The sequence below is a fragment of the Haliotis cracherodii genome, unplaced genomic scaffold, assembly GCF_022045235.1.
Source record: "Haliotis cracherodii isolate W230 unplaced genomic scaffold, xgHalCrac1.p SCAF_1, whole genome shotgun sequence".
Taxonomy (NCBI): domain Eukaryota; kingdom Metazoa; phylum Mollusca; class Gastropoda; order Lepetellida; family Haliotidae; genus Haliotis; species Haliotis cracherodii.
This window is the reverse complement of record NW_027266264.1, coordinates 10,319,852-10,339,007: the sequence shown is the minus strand read 5'-3', so window position 1 is coordinate 10,339,007 and position 19,156 is coordinate 10,319,852. Positions and strand designations below refer to the sequence as shown.

The 19,156-nt window shown below is 39.3% G+C and overlaps 1 protein-coding gene across 1 annotated transcript in view; it reads left to right on the top strand.

Moving 5' to 3' along the window:
* LOC139459687 (adenylate cyclase type 3-like) overlaps window positions 1-17,755 on the top strand; it is a 61,249-nt gene extending 43,494 nt beyond the window's left edge. The window contains exons 12-21 of the mRNA XM_071241312.1: window positions 318-405; window positions 691-810; window positions 5,788-6,050; window positions 7,856-7,940; window positions 8,487-8,645; window positions 9,279-9,425; window positions 10,216-10,317; window positions 14,554-14,674; window positions 14,802-14,926; window positions 15,815-17,755. Of these exons, the coding sequence (XP_071097413.1) occupies window positions 318-405; window positions 691-810; window positions 5,788-6,050; window positions 7,856-7,940; window positions 8,487-8,645; window positions 9,279-9,425; window positions 10,216-10,317; window positions 14,554-14,674; window positions 14,802-14,926; window positions 15,815-15,970 (1,366 nt within the window). The 3' untranslated portion in view covers window positions 15,971-17,755. The remainder of the gene's footprint in view (window positions 1-317; window positions 406-690; window positions 811-5,787; window positions 6,051-7,855; window positions 7,941-8,486; window positions 8,646-9,278; window positions 9,426-10,215; window positions 10,318-14,553; window positions 14,675-14,801; window positions 14,927-15,814) is intronic.
* Window positions 17,756-19,156: the final 1,401 nt, after the last annotated feature.

The window sequence follows — 19,156 nt, the reverse complement described above, 5'->3', positions numbered from 1 at the left end:
GAAGACCATATCAAGTCCATGAGTTCATTGTTTAAACACGTTAGGTCTACCCTAAACTTGGCACAAATAAAACAAAATGCTTTTTGAAACAACTTTTTTTCATATTTGTTAAAATTGCACCTGGTGTTGAAGATATAAATCTATACATTGTGTCCTCTGAGCATATGCATATTAAGGGACATTTATTATGGCAGGGCATGCTAAACTGTTTCATGAATGCGGGATCGGACAAATACGACCAATCTCAGCGCCTACTCCCACTTTCTAAACAAACTTTATTTTACTGACAATATTTTGAAAACATCAATTTTTTTCAGAACATTCTATGCCCTTTACTCATTCATCATCGGAATGCTCTTGCTGGTAGCCATGACAACTTTCACGTTGGCTGTCAACAACAATGCAGTAAGTAAAGTATGTATTTGTTTGTTTGTTGTTTAACACCACCCTCAGCAATATTCTAGCTATATGAGCTCCGTCTTTAAATAATGTAGTCTGGACCAGACAATCCAGTGATTGATATCATGAGCATCGATCCACGCAAATGGGATCGATGACATGCATCAACCAAGGTAAAGTATGTAAGACGTACTTATGTTTGACGTATCATACTACACATCATATCTTATCCATCTTGTGCTCGCGTCAATGAAGTTAGCAGTTATTATTAATTAATGTACTTTTCTTCAGAATTCATGTCCCAGTTGTTTACTGCGCGTCTCCGAGAGAGTGGAAAAGAATATTGTCGCCCGGATCCTTTGGACTGGGTTCCTGGTCTTGGTTCTCACCGCAACCGATGTTGTAGATATAGTAAGTGTTTACATTTATTCCATTTGGAGCGACAAAGGAGCAGTTTATTTTGCAGAGACTCGTTCTACTTTCCCTGTACACAACGCTTAACGGTGGCCCAGTCGTCTAAGGCGCCGCGATTCGCTGTGCAGAGTTGCATCCCTTGGGCACGCCAGAAACCTATGATTGTGGGTTCGAATCCCGGTTCGCCCCGATTATGTTTCTAGGTTTGTCAGCACCATACCCGTGCTCGTGGGTTTCACCGAACTGGTAAACGTCTGAGACCTGCATCACTTCGGGCTTTCCTCCCACATTAAGCTGACACGCCGTGATATAACTGAAATACTGTTAAAAGCGGCGTTAAACCCAACTCACTCACTTAACGTAAGGATCGACGGAAATGAGGATCGGATGGTGACAATGGCTGACAGTGTAGCTCGTTACTTGAACGGCTATGGTGCTAATATTCCAGACAAACCATCTCGCAGATGAGGACGAAAAGCGAGTTTGTAGGTATAGAATATTAGCTGGATAGTCAAGTCCTCATACCAACGACAACCAATTTGGCTGATCAGAAGCTATGATGGCAAAGCTGTAACATTGACAACGGCATAAAACAACATTCACAGACTCAGACGTTTTGGAAAATATAATCACATAAAAAAATTCAACTTTTTTCGTGACTTTACCAACACGATTTCATAAACAACTGCGGCATTAATATTTACATCAAATAGAAAATATATAAACAAACAAATAAAAGACAACAAAGTTTTTATATTCAACACCACTATCACGAGAGTTAAATAATATTAAATTCAGCCTATGGATTCACAACTCTACTAACTCGGTTTTTACAATGTATGCATAGACGTCAGTTTAAGTAATTCTAAATGTTTCAACTTCATATGATCATATATGGATCACGTAAAATATTTTCCCGGTATAAATTATGTTCATGCAATAAAGAATTCACTGTTAGGTACTTCGTGAAATTGACAAATGAAGTGTTCTGGCGGACGTTTCATGAAGAGGTCAAAAGGTCACCAACAGCACATGCGTCATGTCTGACGTTCTATTAATAATATAACGTTTTATATGTGACCAATTTCTCGGGATTTTCATCACAAATATAACATTGACGTAATGCCACGCTGCCTTCATAAACACATGTTGTTATTTTATTGATCAAGGTTAATTGATTATCAATGACATAATTATAAGGCTTGGTTAGATGACGACATTGTCCAATTTCGGTACCGTCAAACATTATCACATTCAGTGGGGCCTCACTCGCTAACCTCAATCTCGTTGTAATCGCGGCCATTATTGGAAATTCATATTGGAACTAGATTCACAGTTTCACACGCTTCACACGTAGCAATCACATTACACAATCTGTCGACAGGTGTGACTCTTATATTAAATGCTGCTTGATATTGAATTGTATACCTGTTCTTTGAATCATTAAACGCTGCACGAACTATTAGCTGCGGTTGTCATGTCCCCTCATCCGTTCATCGTTTAATATTAGTATTCCAGTTATGTCAGAATATCAGTATATCAGAAATATTCCAGTATATCAGGTGTATGTAAACATATCAATACATAGTAAATCAGTGGTATGTCATAATATCAGTATATCAGTTATGTAAGTATATATTTTATATGTCAGTGTCAGTTTATCATTTATATGTCAGTATATTAGTATATCAGTTATATTTTACTATATCAGTTACATGTCAGTATATCATTTATATGTCAGTATATCAGTTATATGTCAGTATATCGGTATATCATTTATATATCAGTTTTTGAGTTATATGTCAATATAACACTTATATGTCAGTATATCAGTTATATGTTAGTATATCAGATTATCAGGTATATGACAATATATCAATACATAGTAAATCAGTTATATGTCATAATATCAGTATATCAGTTATGTCAGTATGTCATGTATATGTCAGTATATCAGTGTATCAGTTATATGTCAGTATATCAGTTATATGTCAGTATATTATTATATCAGTTATATGTCAGTATATCATTAATATGTCAGTATGTCAGTTATATGTCAGTTTATTATCATATCAGTTATATTTCACTATATCAGTTATATGTCAGTATATCATTAATATGTCAGTATGTCAGTATATCAGTTATATGTCAGTATATTAGTATATCAGTTATATTTCACTATATCAGTTTTATGTCAGTATATCAGTTATATGTCAGTTATATCGGTTTATCATTTATATGTCAGTATATCAGTTATATGTCAATATAACAGTTATATGTCAGTATATCAGTTATATGTCAGTTATATGTTAGTATATCAGTATATCAGGAATATGACAATATATCAATACATAGTAAATCAGTTATATGTCATAATATTAGTATATCAGTTATGTCAGTATATCATGTATATATCAGTATATCAGTTGTATGTCAGTATATCAGTTATATGTCAGTATATTAGCATATCAGTAATGTCAGTATATCAGTTATATGTCAGTATATTATTATATCATTTTGGATATGTCAGTATATCAGTTATGTGTCAGTATATCAGTTATTAGTCAGTATATATATATATATATATATATATATATATATATATATATATATATATATATAGCGGATCAGTTATATGTCAGTATATAAGTATATCAGTTATATGTCAGCATATTTATACATTGTATATCAGTGATATCTCAGTACTGGGAGCAACGGATCATCCCTTAGAAAGTCTGCCCAAGTGCGCTACATAGGATTTACAACTGTCATTGGCAAAAAAATCATAAAAATAGTTTTACAACCTTCACACCAATCCCCAGTAGTGAAATATAAACAGCCTGACCTACAAGTGTATACGCTTGAAAATTAGATTTGACCAAAACGTATGAACGTTATCATAGCATTACCAGGCTGAAAACTACGAAAGTCCTAATGGTGCCACTTTGGTAGCATTATTTATTTATTTTAAATCGAAATTTCTCGTTATTTCAATTTTTTTCTAACATATTACGAGTTCTTTCTCATTACTTCAATTATTTTAAGTCGAAATTTCTCTAAATTTTTATTTTTTCTCTCGTTAATTTAAATATTTTCTCGCTATTTCAATTATATCTGAAAAAATTCAATTTTTTTTCTCGTTGTTTCGATTAATTTCTTGTTATTTCAATAATTTTCTCTGATTTCGAGTTTTTTAAATAAACTTGAAATAACGTAAAAATAATCGAAGTAACGAGAAAAGAAATCGAAATTTCGATAAAATAATTGAAATCACGAGAGAAATTTGAAATAACGAGAAAATTTTCGAAAAGCGAGAAAGTAACGAGAAACAACTCAAAATTTCTTTAAAAACCAAACAAACTTAGAACAACGAGAAAAGAATTGTTATTTCGAGAAAATATTTGAAATAATGAAAACAAAAATCGAAAGTACGGGAAAACAATCGGAGTAACGAGGAAAAATCGAAATTTGGAGTACATATAGAAAACAGTCGCCGAAACACTGCAACATTCGTCCTTAAAGGGTGTACAGTGAAATATACAAATTAATACAGTACTCTTTTACTGCCCCAGATATCATGTAGGTTGTGGGTAACGGAATAGAGCGAGTCTAAGTGGCACACACGGTACTTCCTGCGATCCATATCTGACATTGAGTACTGGTCCTCTTCCGGGATGGACACCTTGATGGGCATTTATCTGATTAGTTTTGTAAACAATACAACGATTATCGAATGGCAATGTACCATATGGCTTGTTCTCTAAACTGTTGGATATGAAACTCTAGTTATTTCATTTGCTGCATTATTAATAATCGTGGGAGATTCATGATATTCATGATAGCTGCATAAAGTGGTAGCATATCAAGTATGCACAAACTAATTTGGGGACCAGTCGTTCCCGGATCATGTGTGGCCAAATTGTGATAAGGGCCACATTCGTAGTGCAGAGTAACCTTCCTCAACCACACCAGGGTCCGCTGATCCGTTAATTGTGTTAATATTTTCCTTCACTTGTAAAAAGCCTATTTTGTCGTTTTCTGTGACATAAATGATGAGGCCGGGGTATATCTAAGATACAGGTCAGAATGGTCTGACCCCCAACTCATTCACATTTGGTTTCGCGCAAGTACAAAAACGAATTTCGGAAGAAAACTAATAACGATATTTTTTCAGTTAATTTCAAACATATTCATCCGGTATGTTTTCTTTCTATGTAGAACCATTTTTCAGGCCTCAAAGTTGCAACTTAAACGGTCGCCAATTCGACCTAAATTTCAATTTGTCTACTGTCTAAAATTCAGAGGTAGCCAAATGACTGCCTTGAACCATATCTTAATTCTATTGCTGCACATACACATAGACACAAACATAAACATGTCTGCTACTATCTGTACTCGCAAATGATTCCCCCTAAACATGCTAAAGTAAAAAAATGAACCGAAATACATGAATATTAATGTAATTAGTATTTTAGTGTATACAAGTAAGTATAAGCAAGGATATACCTACAGTAAACTACGGTTATAACGAACACGCTTATAACGAACTGACTGATATAACGAACTTATTTTTTAGTCCCGGCCATTTGTTGTGTATAAGCTGTAAATATGCTTATAACGAACTACGGTTATAACGAACTAAAATAAGTGGTTCCTTTGAGTTCGTTATAACCGTAGTTTACTGTATATAATCTGGTAACATAAATCGTATCATTGTTCCAGTCACAAATAACAAAACTCAAGAACAGTTTCCATTGATGTACAATGCCAAGACTAGTAGTGCTTTGTCTTGTATATATAATAGTTATAAGAAGATAATTTCAAATGCTTTTGGCTACCTACAGTATTGGATTGACTTAATTCTACCAAACAAATACTTGTAGCCATATGGCTACTAGGTAAAAAATTAAACTTTGAGGCCTGTTTTTCAGTGCATCTATTGTTAACTTGATTTGTGTTTCTCTCCATTCCTAGTTCGGGTGCGTCATTACCAACCATTCCAACAGCACGAGCGCCAACTGGATGCAGCCTTCTGATCCCACGTGTAAATACCCGCCGTATTTTATTCATACCGGAAGTCTCGTTCTCATCGGGATTGCAAGTCTCGTGCAGATCGGACAGTTTGTGAAACTGGTGTTAGTAGTATCCATAGCAACCCTGTACTGCGTATTAGACATCGTTGTAATGGCGCTGTTGTTTGACAGTTACGACATCTCAGTCTACAGCCAGTATGAAAGGTGAGCAATATCTGTATAGCATAATACCGCCATATTATAGCTGGACTATTGCTAAGTGCGGCGTTAAACAACAAACAAACAATCTAATTATGCAGTTGATATTTTGTCATTCTTTTCCTACTCATCAAATGTTAGAGCACAAATTTATCAACCCTCTTGTTTCCATGCAGACCAGTGAAGACCCGGGGTAGAACAGGTCTTCAGCAACCCATGCTTGCCGTAAAAGGCGACAATGCTTGTCGTTAAAGGCGACTAACGGGATCGGGTGGTCAGGCTCGCTGACTTGGTTGATGCATGTCATCGATCCCAATTGCGTAGATCGATGTTCATGATGTCAATCACTGGATTGTCTCGTCCAGACTCGTATAGCTGGAATGTTGCTGAGTGCGGCGTTAAAAACAACAAACAAACAAACATTTCCATGCAGTACAACATGAACAGGTACCCATGACAAGTCAACAAACAAAAATCTTTACTAAATTTGTCAAAAAGGACAAGTATAATGTTGATTAAATCCTGTGTCGCCGATGAAGGATCTGAACGAATTGCTTTTAAAGCGCTGCCAGAATCACTAAAAGTGACTGTTGACGCAGGCCTATTTATAATTGAAACAAGCAGCGATGACACCAATATTCGTCTCGCTTTGTCATGCTGTCGTGATGACAGATCAGGATGGTAACATCACTTCCGGAATGAAGCTTGCAACTTGTGATTGGGTCCTGGGTCTATAACATAATAGAAAGGTATAGAGGGTAATCAAGGATGATTCCTAAATCCATAAAATACAGAAAAAACTGTAATAATAAACATATATGAATTTTATATGTATACAAGCCATTTTTGTATTATGGTTAGTTTAAAGATGTAATGATATAAATAATACATAAATTACTTGCCGAAAGAAAGTATACACCCATGTTTGATGGTGGTTGGATATGAATCAAACAAGAAATGGTTATTCTATGATGATGTATTTGATGTGAGTATCATGGTTGTGTTTTGGACCTTAGGTTTGCATTGTTTCGGGGACTGATTTCAGCCGAGAAATGTTCTAAGTTCTACATTATGGGGTCAAATCAATTTTTATACAGTAAACTACGGCTATAACGAACATGCTTATAACGAACTGACTATTTGCTGTAGTTATGCTGTATATATGCTTATAACGAACTACGGTTATAACGAACTAAACTTAGTAGTCCCTATGAGTTCGTTATAACCGTACTTTACTCTACTTTGTTACGACCGGCAGTTTATATCCGCCTGAGCAGACGAAGTTATTACGGTTTGTTTTTTAACATCGCTGTTACGTGTTCAAGAGGTTGTCAGAGCTCCAAATAAGCTTTTGGTGTTGTGGGTATTTTACCCATGCATTTTAAAATCATTGGGTATCAGTAATTTTATCTGGGCATTCAAATTTCTGTTACCCACTAGTTCTTACACATGTGGGTATTTAAATTAAATATTTGAAAACTCTATTCATCTAGTCCCTGCAAACTGGTGTCGTGTGGGTTCGAGAGCTTTATAGGACTCAAAAATACCACGATACTCCAACAAGAAAGTGTGATGGCAAATGATCATGATGTATCTGTCATCTTGGAGTTTGGCAAGGTTGACGGAATGCCCGTTTATAATTTCAAATTATGTTGCTGATTTTGCTAATTGAATACGCAGGGTTACGTCACAACATTTTGATGATACGCACAAGTTTGTTTTTTTGGTAAGGTTCGTAATATTACACAAACCCTAATACTGCATTAAGAAGACAATAATACCTTGGGTATCTCCCCTTCTTTCTCTACCAGAGACAACACGGTCCCGCCGTCCAAGTTCCGACTGACGGCAGCTCTGATCGCTGTCGCTGTGGCTGTCATCTATTTCGGCAGGCGGGTATGTTAGAGGGACATGGATTCAAGTGTTGTTGTTGCATTGATACCTTGTTCGCATCTTCATATCGTGGATTCGAACCCCAGACTGGGCCTGATTATGAGTCTAGGTCTGTCACCATGCCTGTACTCGTTATTTGTTTCCAACGTGGTTAACGTTAACGACCAGGCTCTCCTACCACACTAATACGTGTGGATGTATTCTAGGTCTGTAACAGTTACCATCTGAGGGTACATTGTAGAGACCCGTGGAGGTGGTGTGTGTGTGTGTGTGTGTGTGTGTGTGTGTGTGTGTGTGTGTGTGTGTGTGTGTGTGTGTGTGTGTGTGTGTGTGTGTGTGTGTGTGTGTGTGTGAGGCGATCGGGTGGTCAGGCTCGGTGACGTAGGTCATTGCATGCCATCTATCCCAATTGCGTTGATGTCAATCACTGGATTGTCTTGTCCCGACTTGATTATAAACAGATCGCCGTCATATAGCTTGAATATTGCCGAGTGCGGCGTTAAACAAAAACAAACACACATTGTATAGACACTCGGGTTATCTCCCCAGACGGACTCCACCTCCCGGCGCCTATTCCTGTTGGCGGAAGTTGCCGACAAGCAGAAAGAACAGGTGACCTTACTCAGGATGAAAAACGAGGCTCTAGTCTACAATCTACTTCCGGGCCATGTGGCAAAGGACTTCCTGGGTTCACAGAAGAAAGATGACGTATGTCGATATACATTCATAGAAATGGATAGTTTTTGCATATCATGTTGGAAAATAATCAATGCCATAAGTGCAATAAACAACATTGTAATAGACTAATGGACTCATAGATTTATTAGTCTTCTGTTTGCCTTGCTATGCCTTTTATTTGAAAATTTGGCCAACGAGCGCCCCTGCACACCGTCTTAATCATCTACTTTTTACACTTTGATGTAAGCTAGTGGCCACTCTTGCCTCGGGAAGATGGCGTCAATCATAAGTCTAGGAGAGCTGCATCTAAATTGTCCCGAGACTATTCTTAATCTTTTAAAATTGATATCAAACAAGTAGTACTCTGGGGAAATATTTGTCTTAAAATGATTGTAATAATTACATAGTTCTGAACAGAAAACTTCAGATGACCGTTTTTGTCAGTAGATATGCTTAAATATTAGGTGTACAGAAAATTAGAACGAATCTAGATTATTGGGTACGCATTAATTATGACAAACATACTCATAGCCACATTTTTACATCATATACCCAATTATGATTTTCATGATTTTCATACTACTACTACTACTACTACTACTACTACTACTACTACTACTACTACTACTACTACTACTGACATCCCCATGTGTTGTATTACAGGAATTGTACAGCAACGCCTACGACGAGGTCGGGGTGATATTCGCAGCCTGTCCCAACTTCCACGACTTCTACAACGAGAGTGCCGTCAACAACAATGGTCTAGAATGTTTCCGGTTCCTCAACGAAATCATCTCCGACTACGACGAGGTGCGATATGAGACTGACGGGGGATGACTCTCTAGCTTGTGGCTGTCAATACACACATGTGCATCAAGCATAACGTTACATTCACATGGCACTCCACAAGTACTGACGCCAAGAATGTAATTGTCGTTTCACTCAATCTCATTAAAACCAGTTCATAGTTCTCGCTATCGCTAAACAAAGATCTGAGGACATCCCAATACGGGTGATGTCACACCGACCTTGAGCGAACTTTGACCGACCAATGGAATGACCAATCAGAAGGCAGCTTTCTCGTGCTTTACGGCACTAATTTCAAATTGGCAACTACGCTTCGAAACATATTTTGACAAATTCTCGATTTAAAATTTGAAACCTGGAATGGCTAATATCTGGGCTAGATTGGATGGATTCAGTCGTTAAACCCGTAACTATCGTTCGGAATAAAGATTTCGAGGTTGCATGATTAGAAATCATATTCCGACTGACACTTTCATGGTCTGGTAAGCGACGCTCTGATTGGTTGGATGAAAGGTCGTTCTGACGTGACCCCCTAATGGGATGTCTTCAGATCTTTGTTTAGCAGTAGCGAAAACAAAGGTCTGAATTTAATGAGATTTAAATTTAAACACTGATAACTCACATATTTAAACCTTGACTTTTAATAATGATCTGGACTTATAGGCATATGAGTGATCGTTAGTCAAAATCTGTATGATCTAAATTCTTCTTTGTTTCTCTTTGTTAAATACCCGGGGGTACACAGGTGGCCTTGTAGTTAGCGTCATAATTCCATGTCTGAATCTATTTGCAGCTGCTGTTGCAAGGTCGGTTCTCCTCCATATGTAAGATCAAGACGGTCGGACCTACCTACATGGCCGCCAGCGGTATGACGGGCACTGTGCAGGTTACCAAGGTAACAACACACATCACATGGACGATGTCCCACTGCCCAGTCGCTCATCAGCAATAGATACCATGACATTATATAGATAATCACCCCAGCTTATGTCGGTCTAACTTCTGACTAATATGTGACACAGAAAAGAGTGAGTATGGTTTTACGCCGCTTTTAGCAATATTCCAGCAATATCACGGCGGGGGGCACCAGAAATGGGCTTCACATATTGACAATTGTACCCATGTCGGGCACAGAAAAAGAAAAAATTTGTTGGAAATATGTTCTGCCAATTTCATTCGTGTCGAGACAAGACCATGTCTAACCTTGCTGGCCGGTTTCAAAATACAGTCAAATACGTTGTGGCGAACTTTGCTGTGTGATACGTTGGTTCCCTCGCAGTAAAAGCTTGGTCCCTTGGTATTCCTTCGTCATTCATCAATTTCGGTTGTATCGAACCCGGATAACTCGAAGTATGTACGTAGGTCCATTCAACTTCGACACAACAGTGTTTGACTGTGGTGGTAAACCTCTCCAAGCTCCGTCATGTTTTGCCTTCCTCATCCACTGAGCTGACATTTGAGTATTTTTAAAGCGGCGATAAACCCATCTCACTCACTCGTGATCTCGTGATCTTTCCCAGAACTTATAAAATCAGCGTCCAATCGTCCGTTACTGAATTGCCGATTTGATCGCGCGAATACTGAATGCAATAGACTACCAAATTGGACAAAAGCACTGAACCCTTTAACATTTATGAAAATCGATATATACTGAACAAAAATAGTTAAGGATTATGATATTTTTGGGACATTGTGAAATTGTGTGCTTTGGTCTTACCTCCGACAGACACGTAGGATATTATTGATGCTTGTCACATTAAATAAACCCTATGGAAATTCCGGGTTGGAAAGTGTCCCTGGCTACATATGCTTGCCTGACGGGACTTAATGGATCAGGGTGTCTGAATCGGTGACCTTGTTGATAGCGGTAGCCTGACAGCCTAGGTGCTTTCTCATAAGGATCCCTGGGTTGTCTGGACCAGACTTGCCTTGCACAGGTTGCCGTCACATTGCTGAGTGGGGCGAAAAAACAAATACATTAACAAAATTAATCTAACACATTACCATGGCTGACGATTCCTAATATTCAATTAAAATTATTTGAATTTCCAGTTTACCATACATCATGCCAAAAAAGATATGACCTGGTAGTAATAACGCAAAAAGTCAACAGTGTCAACGTAACACGAATGACTACAGGCTTTCGTGATTCTAAATGACAGAAAATCGAAATATACGTCTTCCGTTCTTTGTAGAAGGAGGAGCGGTTATGGATTGTCCATTTTATGATGTCAGGTTTCAGCAAAAAGTAAGCTTTTGCGAAGGTAAAATCCATCGTTTGCCGGCGTGTCGCGTATATATGACGATACCCATCAGAGAATATATTAAATATCAGTCGCCAGGCCCAGTCAGCTGTTTTTGAGCCCACTGGGAAATGAGATGGTTGCTGCAGCGGAATCAATTGATAACGCTGATGGATCTGAAAGGCTATAGCAATGTACTGCAACTAGTTATTTGAATTATTATTGCATTTCTTCTTAGCCTATTACAGAATTAAAAATATTGAATAAACGTAATGGCTACAGAGCAAATAATTGGCCAAAAAAATAAATTGGTTTAAAGGTGGTTCTGACGTGCTCTGGAGCGGGATGTCCTCGGTTCTTTGTGCAGAGGTAGGGAGCACGAAGATCGGAGTTTAAGGAGATTGGTAGAGTCGGTTGCATTATGCGATATTATTTGATTAAATTGCTGTCACTCATGTATTGCATGCAATGCAAAATGTCCACAAGTTGAAGGTTGGTGTTGCGTTCAGATCAGTTGGTGATTGGCCATGTTATAACACTGATAACAACACATTGATATAAATTAGTAATATTTCATTCATATTTCATGGTATTATAGACTTTGGGAGCTACATTATACCCTTGTATGTATATTGAAGGTAAACTTGGCTGTCATTGTTCTCTTAATATATTCTAAACTGAACTTGGGTACAGGTACAACTTGTCAAAAAGAACAAAGCGGGGTTTATTTCACGATAAAAAAACAAACATCATGACGTCATTTCTGGAGATTCGAACGTGCGCTCGCGACTTGACGACGTCGTAAATTGGACGGTTTTTTTTTAGACACGTCTACTGAGCTGTTCCTGCAGATGTAGCTTTACAAAGGTAATAAAACGAAATCGCAAATTTAAACACACACACCCCCTGCTTATAATAATTTTAAAGCTTGTGCTTCTTACTAACATCCCTAAAGTGGCTGTACATAATGTTTATATCTCAAATAAGAAATAAACAACTCGTGGTCGTTGTTTATCGTACAATAAAACACTGCTGCGCCCCTCATGGTTTATTGTCCCTGCAGTGTTTTATTGTACAATATACAAGAACCGCGGATCGTTATTTCTCATATAGGTCCCAGGACGTGAGGTCATTACTTGGTACAGAATCAAAGCTACCGTTCTGGGACTACATACACAGTTGCGTGGTTGCGTTTAGGCATCCATGGTCTCCTCTCTGTGTTATCTACTAGACCCGTGAAGATCTGGGGTATAATAGGTCTCCAGCAACCCATGCTTGCCGTAAGAGGCGACTATGCTTGTCGTAAGAGGCGACTAACGGGATCGGGTGGTCAGACTCGCTGACTTGGTTGATGCATGTCATCGGTCCCAATTGCGTAGATCGATGGTCATGATGTCAATCACTTGATTGTCTGGTCCAGACAAGATTCTGTACAGCCCGCTGTCATATAGCTGGAATATTGTTGAGTGCGGTGTTAAACAACAAACAATGTTATCTACTAGTGGATATTGTTTCTTTGAATGCCTTGTTTTATCATCAACATAAGTCAGGTGCATCCTCGTCAGTGTTATTGATATAATAGGGGGGCCGTCGCATGATGTTGTACAACGACGTCTCTTTAAAAATAAGGAAATACATCGAGTTATTGAGTGATTCATCAACACTTGCTCGTGATATAGTCGGGATCCTACACAATATTTCTTATGGTTATAGAAAGGGTTTTGCCGCTGCGTTTTATTTGAATCGTCCTAGGGCCCGTGTCAATGATGCGCATAAAACTATTTAGGGCAAAATTAGAGACACAGCTTAAATTGCCGCGCTAAATTTAACCATTGATACCTCACACTGCTGATTCCCCCTGTACATTTGTGTAATGCGTAACGTGCATCCTGAAGAAAAAGAAATCTGCCCGTGTGTTTGCTTGGTAGGTTGATGAACTTTGAAGCTCTCATAAAATGTTGATATCTTGCCACTTGCTGTCCGTTTGTGAGAGAAACTGACCGATCAATTACAGCATTTGTTTGTTTGTTTGTTTGTTGTTTAACGCCGGTCAGCAATATTCCAGCCATATGACGGCGGTCTTTAAATAATTGAACTTGTATGTGAATAATGTTGAAAGTATGAAGACAGTGTATGTGTTTAGGTCTTTCAAAAGTTTGTACATAAGATGTTATAGAAATGGTCATGGTTAGTGTAGTTTCTTGCGTAAAAGGGCAGCGATTGACTAATGTCAAAGGCCACCTGATTTGGTGGGTTAGTTTCAGTTTCACAGTTGTAAAAGATAGAAAAACCAAGGAGTCCTCTGTATACTACCATCGTATTTTCTGATACCGATTAAAAATAAGTAATTATAAAACGAACATATATATATATATTCCCACCCGTGATGATCCGGATTAGAATGGGTCTTCAGCAAACCATGCTTACCGTAAGAGGCGACTATACTTGTCGTAAGAGGCGACTGACTGGCTCGCTGACTTGGTTGATGCATGTCATCGTATCTCAATTTCGTGGCTCGATGCTCATGATGTCAATCACTGGCTTGTCTGGTACAGACTCGATTATTTACAGATCGCCGGAATATTGCTGAGTGTGACGTTAAACAACAAACAAACAAACAATCTTATTCCTCTGATGCATCATCCTTAGGTTGGTAGAGATATCCTGGTTCAAGCTTCCGCTCGTCACGCCAACATCTGGGTTCGAATCCCTAAGTACGAACCAGGCAGACCAATAGTTAACAGCATGGTCAACGACGACACACAATCAGCCAGGTCACACATTGCAACCATCCAGTCTTCAGGAGGTCGAAGCCTAGGACACTGGGGATTCTATTTTGTATATAAGTTCATACTCTGTGTAGTCTGGTAACGTTTCTATATTTTCAGAGTACCGGCATCTGTGGTAGATGGAAGCACCTTGATGATCTCGTCCAGTTCGCCTTCGCCATGAAGGAGACACTGCGGAAAATTAACGAGCAATCATTCAACAACTTTATTCTGAGAATAGGTGGGTCTGCTGTGTCGTGTTGTGACATTTATAACGGGAATGTGTCATGAATTAAATATGCAACCTTTTCCCATGGCCAAATGATATAAGATATGACAGTGTTTGAAAGTCAGAGGTGCTGTTCCAGGAATCAACCACGGTCCCGTCATAGCGGGGGTGATTGGGGCGCGGAAGCCACACTATGACATCTGGGGAAACACCGTCAACGTGTCCAGCCGGATGGAGTCCACGGGGCATGCTGGGAGAATTCAGGTAGATTCCATTGTCATGACTGTATCCCATTAATATTACTCCTTTACGACATCAATCTGCATGAAAATATGACAATCTCTCCACCGGTGTACCTTGAGTGAACTTTGACCGCCCAAACGAAATAAAGGATGTGTATGTTATTCAGCCAATCATTTGTCGGGTTTCACATGAAGCGATTCACTTTCAATTCTTTGCCACCACGAGTCGGAAATGTTGAACTGAAAAAATGTAACTCAGAACACAAATGTTCCTTCGTGAGTACATCCTTTGGGGTGTACATGTAGCTGCCACCGTGCTCAGAAACGACAGGGGGTAAAAAATAGCCACAACACATATAGCGTGTCCATTATTATTTGCCCGTTTATGTTCGTTTTCGAAATATAGAAATCAGATGTACTACTCTGAATTCTGCGCTCACTTGGATAGAGAGGTATCATATCCATCTGAACGATCTGATTTTAATTAGACAGATGAGGGTACTAAATATGTGAAATGTTTCATCCAAATAACAAATGGTTCAGAAACTCACATTTAATAAAAGTATATATTTATGAATATTCATCCGAATTAAAACACTTAAAAAAATACACAGTGACTTCAAATCTTCAAGTAGGTAATTTTGTTCTAAGAAACCAGACTATGAAAAAATGATAGCATGATTACAGCAGCTTTTAGGTGTGATATGCCATGTATCAATATGTGATCTTGTTGTTATGGGGAGACGGGTGGTCCAGTGGTCTAAGTTAGCTCCCCAGAGTTGCGTCCCTTTAGCTTGCCCGAATCAAGCTGACACGCCGTGATACTATTCAAAGCAGCATTAACACACTCACTCATTAGAAGCTAGTTTATATAAGAAAGCCAATATTGATTTTTATATCTGCACTACAGGTGGTAGAGGAAACGATGGTCATCCTGAAGGAATTTGGCTACGAATTCCAGAAAAGAGGCCTCATCAAGGTCAAGGGCAAGGGCGAGCTAATGACCTACTTTGTCGAGAACCGGACGGAGGGCGAAAACGTTATGCTGAATGGACTACCATATTAGTCCCTGTGGGCGTGGTTTAAAGACCACGGGTGCCTTAGCAAGATTGCACCTTCAATTTAAGACGTATGAAATGAGATGAAACATCTAAAGTGTTTTATGTCATGGTGAAGCTTGAAAAGTAAGCTGACCTACTGTCAGTACATTCCACACATGACCAAGAGTCAAGATTCTGATTGGTTGTGACGTCGTATGCAGTTTATACACACTAAATGGACTTATAGAGTTTCGTGTCAACAAAGATGCTAACACAGACATGTCTGATTCTAGTGTAAAAGTGCACTAGGTCGAGGGTATTCTCAGAACTCTCAGGTCCATGGTAGGAGAAGGTGTCTTGCTGACAAAACCAATGACTGGCTCGCAGAGGGCTGCGCCCCAATCTTTCAACAGTAACACAGATAGCGAACATTGTTCCCTCATCAATACAATGATAAAATTGACCCCGCTGTAAGTGTCTGATCAGTCAAACATATTACTCACGTCATACTTTAGTTAGTACATCACCACGGAAAGCACAAGGCACCACCAGGAAATTGTGTCTGTGGGTGAGTCCACACTGGCCTCCATGTGACGTAAGCAATAAAACGACCAGATGTTACAGAACATTCTTCCGAGCCGTCAGTGCCATGGATGATGTTACTTCTACCTGGTACCTGGTGAAGCCGTGAACCTGATGATATAGGGTTTTGTTGAATTGTGGATTAACATTCGTCAGGCTTAACCAGATGTGACAAGCGCAACAAAGTCTGAAATAGGTCTGACAGCCTCCTCTGAGACGACCCGTATGACAATGCTGCATGGTATTCCAATGGTTCTGTGTTAGCTATGTGGACGATATTGAATGTATGTCACTAGAAGAAGAGTCTCACCAAAAGCATATGCATGACACGTGCATAAATATAAGTAGGGACACGTGCATAGGCACATGCATACAGGTATGTGCCTTTATATGTACACACGTTTAAAGGTATGTTCGTGCATAGACTTATATGCAACGTTTGTACGTGCACACATAGACACACATACACGTAACTTTGTGCATGTAAGTGCATGGATATCTTCAGATGCATACATGTATGTGCGAGAATATGCATGATATTGACCATGTGAAAGGGATGTCTGCCGATTGACAGAAATGAAGAATTTTAGTGAATTGAATCTACAGACACCATCGGGATTATTATTCACCCGCCGAATAGAGAAAAACATCCCATTCTACCATGCATCTTACGAAGTGCCTTGAAGTTGGGAGCGGCCCTCCTGGCTATCCATTCACTGTACATCATATGTGGGCAAGGCTGGTGGAGGACCTTTCGTCACAGAAATCAAAATCTTGGAAATGTGTCAACTCTATTTTATTACTAAACGCCAAATTTTCGCAAACCGTACCTCCTCTGGTATGCTCCATGACCCGGGCTCAATTTCTCCACCCCAGGTGAGTGACTATTCCCTGTTGTGTTTTCTCAATGGGGTTATTTTATTTAATGTTTTAAAGAACCCGACGTCTGTTAGAGTCCCGGCATGTATTTCAACACCCTACATCTATATAGTATTGGCATCTATCTATCGAGACACGAGTCCGGTGTTCTATTGAAAATCCCGTCAACTATTTAAAGTCAAGTATTGGCATCTATTTAGAAACCCGGCATCGATTTTGTGATCCGGCATCAGTTCAGTCCTGAGATCTATATAGAAACCCGACATCTATTTAGATTTAACCCTGACATATATTTGAGGAAATACGGTAATATATGTCAATTTTAGTTATGCAGTGTGTGTGTGTGTGTGTGTGTGTGTGCGTGCGTGCGTGCGTGCGTGCGTGTGTGCGGGGAGGGGTGGTGGTGGTGGTGGTGGGGGGGTGGTGGGGTGGTGGGGGGTGGTGGTGGAGGGCGTCACTGCCATTGTCACGAACCAATACTACCCAGGAGGTTCACAGAGAGACTTAAAGGTCACGTTATCTGTGTTGGGGCGTTGGATGCACAGTCCTGTATCCCGCCCCTGCAGCTCCCCCACCCCCCTGGGTACGCCAGCGGGTGCAGCAACCCCCGGAGGTGAAAGCAGCGTAGCTAAGACTATAGTGCCGTGTTTCCTCGATTAGACGCCTGAGATGATCTTTACCTCGGCGTATAACCGTAAAGATAATGATGGGGAACATCCCATGCAAAACAACTAGCAGGCTTTTAATCAATGCCCCGGCGTTTGTTCAGGTAGGGAGTCATAATAACGCTATTTCCTTTATGCAAATAGGTCATGATTTTAATTTCGCATTCCCATGTACATATTGACTTCTTGATTGTTAATTCTGTTTTATATTTGGATGTAAATAAAATATTTATGAGTCATCAAATCCAAGCGTTTGTGATATTGCCTGAGATACATACTTACCATTGTCACGTGTCAATTCCCAAATTGAGACAATATGTTAACCAAGAAACCTGTACGTAAAAGAACTTAGTGTGAAACGAACAAACGACCACCAAGTGGTGTACAGTCAAGTTTACATATTAATACAAATTACTGCACAGCACTTACAATGGCAGTTAACAATAGACTGGTTGTACAATATTCAATGGAAATAAATGATGGCAGTGGTCAGCATCAATTACACGAATACGGTGTTGATAGCAAAATTTAGTGATAATAATATATATTCACTCAGCGGCGACCATGGTCAGGCTCTCGAGATAGGCTAGTATCCCGGGCTGTTACGTTTGGGATATCTGTCCTTCAAACACAGGAGTCCATCAGTGGGTCCACAACACGTTATTTGTGATATAACAGTTACTGCATATATTTCTCTTACACCACTGCTCATGACAAACAAAACATTACGAGCGGATCTCAGACGTACTTAAAACATACATTCATACATCAAATAGCAGTGAAACAACGCCCTAATCAAATTGAGATATTTTAGTGCATATTACAAAACGGCGGGAAGGGGCACAGGCTACTAAGTTGACGAGACATATACACACGGGTGTATGCTACAGCTGAGAGAAAAAGGAAAAGGGACAGATAATTGTATACATGTACAAAGAAAGCGTTAATTGGTGGCAGAAAGTAATTAACAGGGGTGGGTGGATTGAGGTGACACTCTTGGGGACTCAGGTGGTATAACCCACAGTGGACGCACTTGTATGGGTGTGTGCGCATGGTACACTGGGGGTGGGAAGATGGGAGGTGGTG